The 14,858-nt window shown below is 51.1% G+C and overlaps 1 protein-coding gene across 5 annotated transcripts in view; it reads right to left on the bottom strand.

Moving 5' to 3' along the window:
• The window catches only part of STIM1 (stromal interaction molecule 1), an 82,531-nt gene that overhangs the window by 39,268 nt on the left and 28,405 nt on the right, over window positions 1-14,858 (bottom strand). For 4 of the 5 annotated variants that reach the window (XM_032194993.1, XM_032195015.1, XM_032195008.1 and 1 more), the window contains exons 2-3: window positions 10,950-11,083; window positions 3,314-3,428 (exon numbers count right to left, since the gene is read on the bottom strand). In XM_032194993.1, coding sequence (XP_032050884.1) covers window positions 3,314-3,428; window positions 10,950-11,083 — 249 coding nt within the window. The remainder of the gene's footprint in view (window positions 1-3,313; window positions 3,429-10,949; window positions 11,084-14,858) is intronic. The other variant, XM_032195000.1, reaches the window with a different exon arrangement.

The following is a 14,858-nucleotide window of genomic DNA, read 5'->3' as shown; positions in this document are numbered from 1 at the left end:
CTGTGGGTAGAAAACACGCAAGCAGCTTAGGATTTTTACCAAGCAACTAAAATCATCAAGTCAGCAACAACAGCATAACCAGTTACTTCCCCAGGTACACCTCTTCCTACTGCCTTCAGCAAAGGGAAAACATTTGTAGAGTTGAAACAGATACCTTCCTACAAAATATGCAGTGAGTCAGCATCGGAGGCCATGAAATCTCAAGGGCTGTTATACCAGGAATGTACCAGTGGCCGAGGTCCTCTGGGAGCCCCAAAGTACACACAGGTGGTAAGGGAAACTGCTTAGCTTTCTGTCATCCAGGTGATATTGCTGCTGTCTCCTAACTGCCAGCAAAGCACGTTTGTCCAGGGGAACCTTTCTGTGCAGTGCCCTCACCTACCTCGTGGATTTCCAACATGCGCAGTCAGCCTGGGAGCCCTGCTTTGAGGGGCTGAACATCAACACTGAGAGACACAAAAAGCTCAAATACCATGGATAACAAAACCATTGGGAAGGGAGCTTCTGCCTTTCCAGCTTAGTTCTGCTGTACTTACAGCAGCAACGTGAAAGCAAAGGAAATCAGGCAACATAATCTTACATTGGGGTTGTTATTTTGCAATGCTTTAATTTATCAGCTTCTGCCTTTGCTGAGCGTGGGCTGAGTTCTCGGGGCATTTACCCAGCCTCCAGCAGCTCACAGAGCTCTGTGCTGGACACCCACTCTGCCGGTCACTGTCTCGCACCCAGCCCAGCGTCCTCCAGGCTGACTCACGCGCGGTTTCCAACAGCCAAGCGGAGAAAAGACCCATTTACTACTGGCTTAAAGGGCTGTGTCAACACTGAACTCAAAGCTTCGTGGCCCCGTCTTAAATGTCAACAGTGATTTGCCCCACAAATATGAGAAGCATCTTCCAAATCACTCCAGCGAGCTCGGTGCCTCCAACAGCAGGATGACAGAACCGACGGGACGAGAGCCAGGAGTTCAGCAGGAGACGGCAAGGCTTCAGAAGAAGGTATAATCCTCATGTAAACTTGCAAAATGATTCATAGGTGCATGTTCGGAAACGCAAAGCTTTAGGAAACTCCCTGTAGTTACAGTCCCTGGACCACAAACTGTGGGAAACTCGTTTTTGTGGCCAGAAGCAAGACGTGAAACTGAAGCTGGGAGGGAAAGCGGTGCCCGTAGCCGTGCCCAGCGCAGCAGGACAGCCCTGCTGCACCCACAGAGCCCCCCAAGCCAAGGGGCAGAAACTCAAGCAAGCTCTGAAGCACCTGGGCACCCTGCTAACCCCATCTGCTCCATGCTGGAGGCCCCCAGAGGGTCCCACTGGGCTGCACAGCCACGGCAGGGGCACGACGGCATGTAGTCCGCTGCGTGAAGAGATGGAGGCTGCGCCTGCTCTGCACCCTGCCCGCAGGCCATCTCCTGCTTCAAAGAGCCCCACGTACCGAGGGATTTATATAAATCAAAGCCAAGCCGTTGTAAAAGCACCCCAACCTTTCGGAAAAGGGATGTAGGGAATGGGCACACATGTCCTGGACACGCCTCAAGTGCTGTGTCAATGCTGCCCTTCGCAGCCGCACAGAGCCCTGGCCTTCTCGCCAGCTTCTACTGTTTTACAGCTCGCTTTCAAACGCCCGGATTAGTCTCCAAACGAGACCACTTTTGGAACCAGTCATTAATTTTGTCAGCCAGATACGCAGAACAATGAGAAAGAAAAGCAGCGCGCTAATTACATCCCCCAAAACAAGAGCCGTACCACAGGAGCTGCACGCAGAGCAGTGCCACTTCCTGCACTTGTCAGCAACAGGAAGAGAGCAAAAGCAGCTCCGCAATTAAGGGACCCGGGGAGTATCCCGGGACGGTCTCCTCCATCCCCTAATGGCTTCTGTGCTTACCCAACCAACGCTGAAATGCACTTCTGGCAAAGTCATCTGTAATCAGCCGCACCACAGTGAATATTTCTGACACAAGGCTTCCCCTGAACACAGCAGGCAGAGCGATTCGGGAGCGTCCTGCTGGCTCCAAGTGGCTTGGGCAAGAATTTTAACCACGTGGCTGCGCATCTCCGTGGGACAGGGAGTCTGGATAAACAATGCCAGGGCCGTGCCCAGAATCGCTGCACCTTCAGACAGCCCTTCAAACACTACAGCTAAGAACGTGGTCCTGGGACTGGGAGAGATGTTGACATGCCTGCAGCTGTACCTACACAGGGCTTTGAAGGCACTGAGCACATCCCATCCCCGCGTAATTTAAAAGCCGAGGCTGACAAATCACGTGCAAATGGTACAGGACACGAAGGAGAAATGGAAAACTTGATAAATTCATCAGAAGACTAAAAGCCATTTTTTCAAGCAAGAGGTGTTCATAACATTATCTGATCTTGGAGGACAGAGGCAAGGGAAAAGACTACAGGTGAACTGATCAGCAGCAATTAAAACTATTGGGAAAAAAAAGATGTTCTCAGTCTTGAGAGCAGCAAATAGCATACCGAATAGAAAAGGACAACCGAGGAGCAAAATGCAGTCACTGGCAGAAATGGTCCATGCCACAGATCACAGGAAACCCCCAATATATCCAGAATAAAAGTTTCTAAAGCAGAATGAAGGGGGAGGGGTGAGTTTTAAGATTTCTCAAAGCAGAAATTCTAAAATTCTGGTCAGGAAAAAAAATAAAGTGAAATTGTGCCAAGAAGTCCCAGCGAACCTAAAAACTTCTTCAAAAATTCAGAAGTTTTAGGGAGTTTCCCACCAGGGACTGAACTTTCACCACCTCCCTGGACTAAGCTGCTGCGAAGAACAAAACCATTTCATGAGCTTGCAGCTTATGTCTATGTTGAATGCATTTATGTACACTTTAGCATTTTAGGATTTTATTCTACCTTTTTTTCACTAGTTTAAGGAGCATCTCAAGTTCAGCAAATTTCTTCTCAGGGAAATACAATCTGTAGAAAAACTCCCACACAGCTCTATTTAATATGTAGGATGTTATTACCCCATAAAACATCAGCTGAAACTAGAATTTAAAGGAGAAACTGGAATAGGGCAGTATTTGGCTCTATTTTAACACGTTTATAGGGGTAGAGAAAGAAAAACAATTTAGACTTTTATGGCCATACTCAGATGCCAGCATTAACAGTTGGAAAGAACCAAGAGCAAAAAAATGCAGAAATGCCCAAAAGAAAGAAGCTGGAAAAATAACTTAGAGAAGGCAGCAAAGGCAGAATAAGAGTATTTTCCCTGCGATGTACACACAGCCCTTTGTAGCAAGGAGTGTGTGTGTGTGGTTATTTAGGTTATTTAATTTTGCTTGTGTTTTATATTTTTTTACCTTCAGATGTCTTCCAGGCCTTCCAAAGATCTTCCACGCTAATGAGCTTGTCTTCTCCATGGAAAGTGCTGTGCTTGACCGTTGGGTCATGGTAATTCAAGTCCTCTCTCAAGAACTAGGAGAAGAAGAAAGAGCAGGATTATTCTTCGATTCATCATTTAGACAACAGGAGAGTTAAAAAGTATTTCACCTTACAATTACTATTACATCCACATGTTGTCACGGAACACTTTCTGTAGCAAAGCCCTGCAACTCTGGGTTGCAGCACCTCAGGCTTTATTCACTCAGACTAAAACTACATCATCTGCCTGGCTGAGCTGCTGTAAGAAACACTGCCACTACTGAACACCTGCAGCTTGTTGGAGCTGCATGCATTTATCTCTACTTCCAGTCTCACGGTTGCATTTTGCCTCCTTTTTCGTGCTGGGGAGGCCGCCCCTGGCCTGGAGCTGGTGGCGAGAGCCCAGCAGGGCCCCGAGGTGCGGGAGGGCCTGGAGCACCTCTGCTGTGCTCTGCCACGGCTTCTGCAGTACCTCTGGCATTTGGGAAGACAAGTCAGGCAATAACCAGCAAGTATTTATGTTAAATTAATATTACATTGACTTTAATACAGATAAACACAGAGTACCAGAATAACATGACCTGTGCTGTGGGGATTGCAGACTTTTCTCCGGATTGTAACCGCTCCCAGAATTCAGCTAAATGGTGGAGTGGAACCGACTTGACGTCAGTGGGGTAACAATGAAAATAAAATAATGATTATTACTGGATGGGTTTTGCAACTTCAAATGAAAGCTGAAGCCCGTGCTGTCCGCAGGGGCCGAGGTGTGTACCCTCTGGAGGCTGCAGGGAGGGCAGCGCCTTGCTTTCGTGGAGGCAGCCTCCTGGTCCCCGCGGGCTCCACTGGTTACAGCGGGCTTACCGGGACAAAGCAGCTCCCAGCACATCTCCTGAAAAGTTAAGTCCAGGGGCTTACTCAATTAAATGAAAAATAGTGAAAAAAAAGGAGACTGCGGTGACGTAAAGGACAGCCCACGAGCTCACTGTGCCGGTGCTTGCAGCCTGCTTCTCCCAGTCCCCAAATGCTCCCGGGCGGTTTGTGGGGTCAATATTTGCCTTTTGCTTAAACCGTTCTCCATTTCCATTTTTGCTTCCTGTACGTTAATATGGTGCAACCAAATCACAGGCAAAACAGCAACAGCCATGGAAAAGACGAGTGGCACCCAAGGCAATCAGGTGTCAGGAGCGGTGAGGGCTGCTGCTGGTGCTGTCAGCTGGGCCACTGAAGAATATTTGTGTCCTGTCATCGCTGTCTGCAGCCGGATCAGAGCTCACTGAGGGAGCACATCCATCACAACAGCATCTTTCTTTTGTTCCCATCCTCCTCCAGCCTCAGGGGAAGATGGGGCAGAAACGGGAGACACCAAGGAAAAGTGAAGAAAATCATCAGAAAAAACGGAGAGAGTGGGAAAGTCTAACAAGGTTTGGGACGGCACTCTGGGTAGGAGGAGTTCAGGAGATGGGAGGCAAGCACGAGTATGTGAACACGGAACAGAGGGAAGGAGATGGCTCACATCCCAGTTCCTATTACAACAACTAAATTAAAAGACAATTTCACATGTAAATCCCTACCTGCACGACTCACTGTGTGATTACCGAGCAGATTTCTGTTCACGTTTTTTTTTAAGGTGAGGAGTGTAACAGAATTATTTCAAAAGCTACCTATGCATAGAGAGATTGTATTTCAATAGTATATTGGATATTAAAAATATCCACAGCAATTTTAACCTTCTGAACTCTTCACAAGCCCACTCGGGGCGCTGCCAATGCCAGCGCCAGGTGTCTGTAGCTGGAGCCTCTCGGTGATCTGCCCTCTCGCTTTCCAGCTTGCAGAAAGCATTAACTCCCCAAAAAATAAAAATAAAAATGTTTCTTGCAGAAGCGTTAGCTCCCCTCCCACGTTGTCACGGAGCACACAGGACACCAAACCCTCCAGGAAGCTGCAGCACGTGCAGCCCAGTGCAGCCGGGCCCCGGTCTGCCTCCCGCTGCTGTGACCTACAGGGCCGGCAGCAATGTCACCCGGCGTCACACACCGGGTGGCTGTGAGCTCCCACCGGGACGCGGGGATCAGCTGCCGCTCTGTAAATTTAGCTCGGGGAGCACAGGGAGGGAAAGTGATCCCTCCCTCCCGGCTCCCTGCAGCACCCGGCACCCGAAGGAGCCCGCGGCACGCTCGCGGTGCTGCCAGCGCTGGGATGGGAGTCACAGAGGGGCATGGGGTGGAGGGGACCTTAAAGACCACCCGGGCCAGCCGCCTGCCCCAGGATGAGGGGATCCACCTCTCACTGGATGCAGGATGCAGGCACTGCCCCCTCCAACACGCCGGTCATGCCATGCCTGCACGGCTGGGAGAGCTCAGGGAGTGGCGCCGCATGCACCAAAGCCCAGGGAAATGCCAGGAGCAGCTTTTCTCCGAGTGTCTTCTATGGAAAAGATAAGAAACAGAAGTGCAAACAGAGCAAGTCAGCCAGAGCTTGCCTCGACTGGTCTTCTCGGAGAGCTGGTCCTGCCTGGCGACTGGGGTCTCTGCAGGGCTGCCGGTGTCACTCGCTGTCTCCAACCCACGTTAGAAAATTGGAATATTTTCGGCTGTAGCGGGTACGACAGCTTCTGACCTGCTAACTCCGTATCCAGCAGCATCAGAAATGTTCTGAACACGGTGCTGAACGTGACTGCTGCACCCACCACATGCTGCCAGCCAGCACAGGTAAATACGAATAAATACAGCTCCTGCTCTGCACGCTGACGTGCCCGCAGCTCTTAGGGCACTTCTCCCACCTACTGCAAGAACGGTTTTCTAGCTGGAAGTTGTATGGCTCTCATTTTTTCCCCACCGGAGAAAACTCCTCAGAGATTTCACACCCACAGACAACTGTCCCGAGCACGTACACGATGTGCATTTTAACACGTGTATGTGGAATAGCCGTGGGATACCCAGATGGCCAAACACCCAGCGAAAGGACCAGCACACAGAATACCAACCTCAAACCCTTACAGAGCACTGAGGACATGCTGCTGGTGCTATCCCTGGAGACCCAAAACCCAAAGTCCTGGACAAGTGTCTCTGGGTGGCCCTGCCCGGGCTCGGGCTGGAGCAGGAGACCTCCAGAGGGCTGCTCTGTGAACGCAGAGGCCAGGAGGTTTCTCACCACGTTCAGCACAACAAAACCTCCACCATCAGGTGGAGGACCCCCCAAACACCAACTACAGCACCTTCTCAGGGTTATGGGACCTGGTCAGACACCCGTGTTTTAGTTCTCCACCAGCTCATTATTCTCCCCTCTAAAAGGGGCAGGGATCTGGGGCTGCACGGGTTCTTTGGTTCACACAAGCCCCTGGTCTCGGAGGCTGAAAGCACACCCAAAACTCAGCAGTTCCATGCAGAATGATTTTCTGGAGATTAGCCTTGTGCTTTCTAATCTGCATAAACCCTGACTGCCCTCAGGACCCCTGTGTCTCCTCCCCAAACCTTCAGCCCCCTCCCACGTTCCCAAATCCCACCAGCTGCACAGGGCAGGGGTGCCCCACGAGCACCAGCTAAGTGAGTGTGTGCTACGTGAGCAGAACAGGCTAACAGCAGAGCTCATGCAGCATGCCCCCAGGTAGCGTGAGATTTTCCAGTCTTCTGAGCTCCTTATTTTCATGAAAAGTTGCAGGAAACTTCTGTCTTCAAGACCTCTTTCTCACTAACGTGCCTGAAGCGAGACAACAGATCAGAAATTATGAGGAGCTGGGGAGTGACAGAGCGGTAACAGAAACCCTGTTTCCTTAGGAAACCAGGCTAAAAGCGTCGGAGAGAGCCGTCGATTTAAACCTAAATCAGAGTAGCCCCTAAACAGCCGGAGCTGCCTTTTGAGTGAGCGTGAAGAGCAGAAATAGATCGCTAATTAGAAGATCTCCCCACGAGGGATAGCTCTTTCATTTTAATTGAGGCCACTGATGTCATCTTAAACTTCATTGAAAATTCAATCCAGAAAGGAAAGATGCAGCGATGGTTTAAGGACAGCATGAAGCTGTTGGACGAAATCTCACGCACCCTACCTATAATTAGAACAGCTTAAAGATAAACTTATCATCTGCCTCTCACTCCCTTTCTGCACAGTCTTAACCCAAACACAATATATCTGTAACTTACCCCGGAGAGAAAGGGCCAAAACAACAAGCCCAAGGTCAAGGTTCCCAGCTGCAGCTCTCACCACGAGCATCCCTCCTGGTGCCACACGGCGCGGGCCGAGGGACAGACCTGGCGTGGTGGGCAGCATTGCAGCACGAGCCCTGTGCTGTAAGGGCTGCGGGACCTCTGCCCTCCGCTGGAGCTTGCAAATGCTTCTGGAGAATCATGATTAAAGCCAAGCTTCAAAATTACCTCAGCCTATCCTCAACAGAGGAACCTTTTTTTTTTTTAATTAAAGCATTTGACATAAGATGAATCCGAAGGAGAAATGTGGTTTACCAGGCAACTCCTCCAACTAAGCTCAGCAGATCCCTGCAGGAGCGACCCACCACCAACACTGCCCCAGAACGACACGAAGATGTCAGCTCATTTTGTTCTGTCTCAAATTCACCCATAAAAAAAATAAACCCCAAGTATACAAACCCCCACGGAGGGGAGCCTGCCCAGAGGAACTATTTGTGGTAGGGCACATTCTTCCAAACAATATCCCCAGCAGCTGTCCCGCAGCCAGAGACGGGGCTTTAAAACACGGTTACAGGGGACAGCGCGCGGCTCCGGCAGGAGCAGGCTGGCCAGAGAAACCTCTCAAAATGTGACCTTCGGGGGCTTCAAAGCCTTCACGGCACGGTTAACTCAGCGCAGCTTTAACGTCAGCACAGGTCTCGAGCTCAGCAGGGGTGAGGCTCGCAGCCCCAGCGCCGTTTTGCTGCCTGCACACACACACGGGCACTCCCAGTGCGCCGCACGCTCATCAGCTCTGAAAGGGAAGCCAAGGAAAAAGATCTTCAGCCCCCAAAAAGATGCACCTGTGTGACGTCGGCTAGGTTATGCTATGAGGCATGCAGGATTTTGCAATTTTTCTCCCATCATGAAGCCAGACGTGAGAAGCATCGGGCAGCCAGAGGCACGGCCCCGCTGCAGCTGTGACGGGGATTTGCTGACTCTCTGCTGAACCCACGCACGTGTCCCCTTGCTGCGTGGGGCCCGGGCTGGACGAGCACCAGCAGCACGGCACAGCAGCACCAGGAGCTACCTCAGCTCTCCTTGCACCACGTCTCAGAAAGAGAGCACGGCCACATGCACGGCCACCTGCATCCCCTGCCCTCCAGGAACCCCGCACAGCTCCGTGGGGACAGCGAGCTGCAGCCCCTGGGCGAGTGGCTGAGCGAAGAGCGGCCTCGAGGGAAAACACCACATTTTAGGAAATGCGATTGAGAGCTTTTCATTTCACACAAGCGCAGCACCGCAGCTCTTCATTTGCTCAGGAAAGCTTTTCATTTGTTGTAATTGCTCCACGAAGCAGAATTTAGGCAGAGGAAATGGCACCGCAGCACGGGAACAATCAGCCGAATCCACCCAGCAGGAGCACTCCACTGGCTCCCCGTACGCGCTGCTTTCAGCTCGAGGCTGCCGTGCTGATTCCTGGGGGACTGCAATCCTCCCAGAAACGACAGGGGCCTCGTCACGAGCAGCTTTGCCCACTGCTACATGAGTTCAGGTGGCAGGTTTCACCTCCCTGGACTTCCATTTCTGCATCTGGGAGCTGTGAATAACGCGTCCTAGAGGAAGGCTTCTGGAGGACGGTGCAGCACTACGTTGCCTCCCTTTTGACATAGGCATCAGAATGAGAGAAGAAAATGAAAGCTGTGGGTCCAGAAGCAGCGGGCTGCGTTTCTGTAAGCTGTCCGAGGGTCCTCAGGTTCCCCCAGCACCAGGAGGTGCAGCGCGTGCCCCAGGAGAGCGGCGGCACAGGGCTGCCAGGCTCACCACCCGCGCGCTGGGTACCAGGCCCAGCAGTGGCTCCTGCTTCCCCTCCTTCCACGGCCAAGAATTCGGATCATTCGGCAGCTCTTGCTCCCAGCGCAGCCTCGGTCGCGTGCCATGGACTTGGCACAAGATGTGTGCTGCCACCGTTCAAGAAGCTCCTGCAGCCCTCGAGCCAGACATCGTGCACCTGAGCCTTGCGAGCCACCCCTGCCCAGCCACTGGTTCTGCAACGGATCGAGGAATTGGGAAAACGGGGATCTTGTGGCTGCCAGGTCACCTTGGCAGCCTTTGTTCTTTTAACTTCCAACATTGCTCTTTTTAACTTCCAACACCTGGAAGCCCTGAGGGTCTTAAACGAGCATCCACTGCAGCTGAGGAGACACTACAGATAGCGAAGCTTTCTCTTTTCAAGTAGTCACTATTCCTACTGTCACTAAGGTAGGAAACCAATGATTTTATTTATCTTTATTAAAGTTACCAGCTAAAATTTCAATGACCAAGACAACAAAAATTAGTTTCTTTTTTTCTGCAGCATGGACAAACGTGCTGTAACAGTTTCAGGTGGGTTGGTGTGTGCTGGGCCTGGCTGTGCTGGAGTTATGCTCCCTGCAGCAGCCACGCAGCGCTGTGCCCTGCACGTGCAGTTGCACAGCCCTGGTGTCCCAGCGCTGCTGTGCCTGCTGCTGAGCAGTGCTGGCACCGCACCAGGGCTCCTCCGACCCCCAGAGCCAGCAGGGCCGGGGAGGGGACATCACCAGGCAGCCGACCTAAACCACCAAAGGGATGTCCCATGCCCTGTGGTGTCACACACAGCAATAAGAGGTGGGAAAAGGGAAGGAGAGGGGAGAGTCCCGTTGTGAAGACGTCTGTCCTCCCAAACAGTTGCTGTGAATACCGGGGCCCTGCTTCCCCCAACATGGCTGAATGTCGCTCATTGATGGGAAGTAGAGAGTAATTTCTTTCCTCTCTGTGTTTCCACACAGCCTTTGCTTGTTTTTCTTTCCCCTCTTCCTTTTCCCTTTAATTAAACCATCCTTATCTCAACCCCTGAGTTGTTTTTTTCTTCCCAGTATACTTTCTTCTCTCCCTTTCCCTTTGAGGAGGGGAAGTGAGAGAGCAGCCGTGGGGGAGCTCAGCTGCCCACCTGAGCAAAACCACCATGTGGTGAAATAATGGAGTAAATATAAATACTAGAATGGGAAGGAGACAGCAGCCAGCATATTTGCTCATCGATATGGCAGAGAGGCTTGATCAGAATCAGACGGGTTTCCCAACTCCAGTTAAAAAAGAAAGCAATGCAATAATAACCACCACCTAAACAGATCTGCCTGTCTTTCAGCCATGGAATAAATTGATAAAAGCTTGTATATAAAACAAAAATCAAGTGGCTAGAAACCCCTAACACAGGAGAGAAGTCATGCACACTAAAGATTACAGTACTGCAATACATTGTTTGGACCAGGAACTTGGATCACGATGGGACATTGCTTCCTTGCCAGATCAGATGGAAAGGACAGCCAGCAGCCTCCAGGCACCCCTGCCACATTAACACCGCCCGTAACGGAGCAGCCCTCCCGGGCCCTGCACAGGAGCAGAACTATGTGAGAGGACAGAAAAAGGGCTGAGTACGAACCTCATCACTCTCCTCCACGTCCACGTTGCCATTGGCATCGTCGTCCATCTGCTTGTGTATGTTGCGGACAGCCTCGAAGCTGAGCTGCTCGTCCTCATCGTGGCACAAGGGCTTGTCGATCCGGCAGAATTCTGCTGAGGGAGAAAACACCAACATGATGTAGCCTGTACCAAAAACCTGCCGCCTTGTTTGCTCGTTAAACATCTGGCGTTTGGAAAAGCGTTCCCTGAACCCTACCCAGTATCCCTCCTTGTCTCACGTGGAGGCTGCCAGTGCTGGCACGGCGTTTGGGAGCAGCAGTTGGACGTTTATGCAATACGCCAATTAAAAAAAAAAAAAAAAAAAGTTCGCCTTCTTCCTGATTATGAAATAGATTTTTCTGGCTTGTTTTCACATATTTTTCCACGTTTCAAGATTAACACCGCATATTTTGCTACATGCCTGAGTCCATGTGAGCACCAGTCAAGCTTGGCTCCCCCAGCCCATCTATGGTGCTGCTGCGTGGCGCTGTGTGACTCACTGCGACGGATGCACAAGCACAGGCAGCGGGCACCAAAAACATCCGCCAAAGGTGGGGTCCCCAACGGCACGTGGTAAGAAAAAAGCCTTCTGCTTCACAGAGGCTGCATGGATTCACTCTAAGCAGATAATGATTACGAATCATCCAGCGGTGACTGCTCGGAGATCAATGGGAAATCAGTTTAATAGCTCTTGGCCCGGCTCCCATTAGAAGCTCTCATGTTCAAAAAATCAGAGCTCCGAGTGAATTCCTCAGAATTTAGGCAGAAGAGCCCAAATGACTTAGAGCTCAAATCTCATTCCAACTCTGAAGATGATCCTTTCAAGACAAGACAAGCTTATTTGTGGGAAAAGTCACATTTCCTGCTGCTGCTACACATTCTGTATCTACTGCCAATAAACAAACCCTCACTCAGCTTGCTACCAAAGATTTGGACGGTTCTGTCTGTGACATCCTCACACAACCAGCAAGCAGTCAGACACACTACTGGTAGGAAAGACTTCTGAACGTTAAATTCACCTGAGCTTAATTTTTTATTTATTTTTAAATCCATGTGATCTGGTTTGCAGATGGCACCAAGCTGGGGGGAAATGTCGATCTGCCGGAGGGGAGGGAGGCCCTGAGGGGGACCTGGACAGGATGGGTCGATGGGCAGAGGCCAAGGGATGAGGTTCAACATGGCTCAGTGCCGGGTCCAGCACTTTGGCCACAACAACCCCATGCAGCGCTACAGGCCTGGGGCAGAGTGGCTGGAGAGCTGTGCAGAGGAAAAGGATCCGGGGGTGCTGATTAATGCTCACCTGAACACGAGCCAGCAGTGTGCCCAGGTGGCCAAGAAGGCCAACGGCATCCTGGTTGTGTCAGGAGCAGTGCAGGCAGCAGGGCCAGGGAGGTGCTCGTCCCCCTGGGCTCTGCTCTCTGAGGCCGCCCCTCGAGTGCTGGGTTCAGCTTTGGGCCCCTCACTCCCAGAAGGACATCGAGGTGCTTGAGCGGGTCCAGAGAAGGGCTCTGAAGCTGGGGAAGGGCCTGGGACACAAGTCCTGTGAGGAGAGGCTGCGAGAGCTGGGGCTGCTCGGCCTGCAGGGGAGGAGGCTCCTGCTGGGGCAGGGGGCGAGCAGCAGCACCCAGGGGTGCCCCCAAGCAGGCTGGGATCCTGTTATCGCCCCGTTCTCCATGTGGAAGCACAGAGCCTCCCATATCGGAGGACAGTGGCCTAACACCAGCTGGTATAATGCGTATTTCCAGATCTCACAGAGAAACCCCATCCCTCATCCTCTCTGGACTGGCTGCAGAACCAAACCACACCTCGAACCCAGGCCAAACCACTTACACAAACACAGCCCCCGCGGAGCTGTTCCAGGAGCACGTTTTGCTCCTGCAGACAGGTTAATGTTAGAGGAGAACTTGTTGCCTCTGCAGAATGGAAAAAAAGGAACAAGTGCAGACCGTGTAGATTAAGATAGCAAACAGAAGCACACAAACTTATGCAAATACCATTGTTTTGTCTTGGCTTCTCTAGAATTTCCCGTATCTATGCAAGACCAGACGATCAAGCCAAGCAAACTGCAGTTGACTCTAAATCAGCTACCGAAGTACCTAAACTTAGTGCAGGTTCAGCCGTAAGCCTACTCATTCTTAAATATTTCTAAGAATTCATTAAAACAAACACACACACACACCTAGAAGCAGAATAGCGTATGTTACGGCTGTTTTCCTACCGTAACTGTTGATTTTCTGTGTCTTATGTTCCTACACCAAATACGTGTCTCACCACCAGCTTTATTAGAGGTACGCTCCCCCAGTTAGGAGACAATAAAATACGGTGGCTTTAATTTTGAGGAACATAAGCCAAGGATTCAGAGTTAAAATTAAACTTTCCTTATTTGCAACAGTTTAAATTATGTACTTTATATTCTGCCTAAAACAAAACCACTCAAAAAACACTTAGATGAACGTCAGAGCATTATTCAAATCAGACCGAATTCTTACATTATGGTTGTGACCCCTCATTGCTGATGTCTTTATATATACACATACAAATGTATTTAAGGTCTTAGCTATCGATCTTGCACTAGTGTTTCGAATACTGAATTAATTCAATATGCAAATGCATAATACAACCACATAACTTTTTTTTTTTGCTGGAAAATCCCTTTTCAAAGATGGACGGTAGACCATCCCCGTGGGCTCTCCAGATGGTGTCCCTGCAGGCAAACCACCAGCAGCCACGGCCACAGGTTCACCGTGACCTACACCTTCAGTTACATGACCTACACCTTCAGTTACGTGACCTACACCTTCAGTTACGTGACCTACACCTTCAGTTAGGTGACTTACACCTTCAGTTACGCTTCCAAGCGGCACAACAAATCCTCCCCCAACAGGCACAGAGCACCAGGCCCCGGCATCTTGCAGCTATGCCAAGCTGGGCCCTGGATAGCATCACAGGCAAGCAGGTATTATCGAGGGGAGGCACGGGTCTTTGTTACAGAACTGGGAAAACTGATCGCCCTTGAGGGAACGCCCAGAGGGCTGGTTGTGCAGCATGTCTTTGTGTGGCATTGAATCGTGAGGTTAATCTGCGGCTGCAAAAGAGCAGCAGCGAGAAGCCAGACTTCAGGCACACACACGTGCCCCAGGTGGTATTGATCCGGTAGATAATACCCCAACAGCAGTCCTCGGCTGGCTTTGTCCCACCACAACCAACACATTTCCAAGGCGCCTATCAGTGCTGCAATGTAAACCTCACCAGGAGAAACTCCCAGCTGTGCAAACTTGGCCGACCAGGAATTTACCTTAGCTAACAAGAAGCACCATGACTAGAAGCTGACTGTGGGGTGCATCCACCGCGGTCAGAACAAAGCCTCACCGCCGAGCTCCACCGTCCTGCTCCACCTCCTCGGCCACAGCCCCTCCACGCAGCCCCTTGACCCTGCTCAGGGGCTGGGAGCTCTCACAGGACGTTTTGAGGACACCGTGATTGATGGCATGACGTTTTTGCATCAGAACACTTCTGTGAGATACGGGGACTGCCAGGCCTGGAACTGGCAGAATTCGGGCTGAATTTATAGTTTATTAACTAGAAAGGTAAACATTTTTTAGCAGTCTCCTTCTTCTACCTTGTACAGCTGGAAAAAACAAAAAAAAAAAAAGGGAGGAGAAAATGTAGAAGAGTTCAGCTTTGGAAAAATCAGGCCTACTGTGCCTCGCTGCAGCTGGCAAACATCCAGCCCAGCAACACCCCGCAACCCAGAGCAGCAGCCAGGGACAACACCACACTCGGCAGGGTGTGAGGAGTGGTGCCAGTGTAGGTGACTCAGTGTGTCCCTGGTGGGGTGCCAGGAGACCTCTGTTCCTCTGCCCCACCTTGGGAGGCGGCACGGGGAGGC

The sequence above is a fragment of the Aythya fuligula genome, chromosome 1, assembly GCF_009819795.1.
Source record: "Aythya fuligula isolate bAytFul2 chromosome 1, bAytFul2.pri, whole genome shotgun sequence".
NCBI lineage: Eukaryota > Metazoa > Chordata > Aves > Anseriformes > Anatidae > Aythya > Aythya fuligula.
Note: the sequence above shows the minus strand (reverse complement) of the source record. Positions and strands in the feature narration are given on the sequence as shown.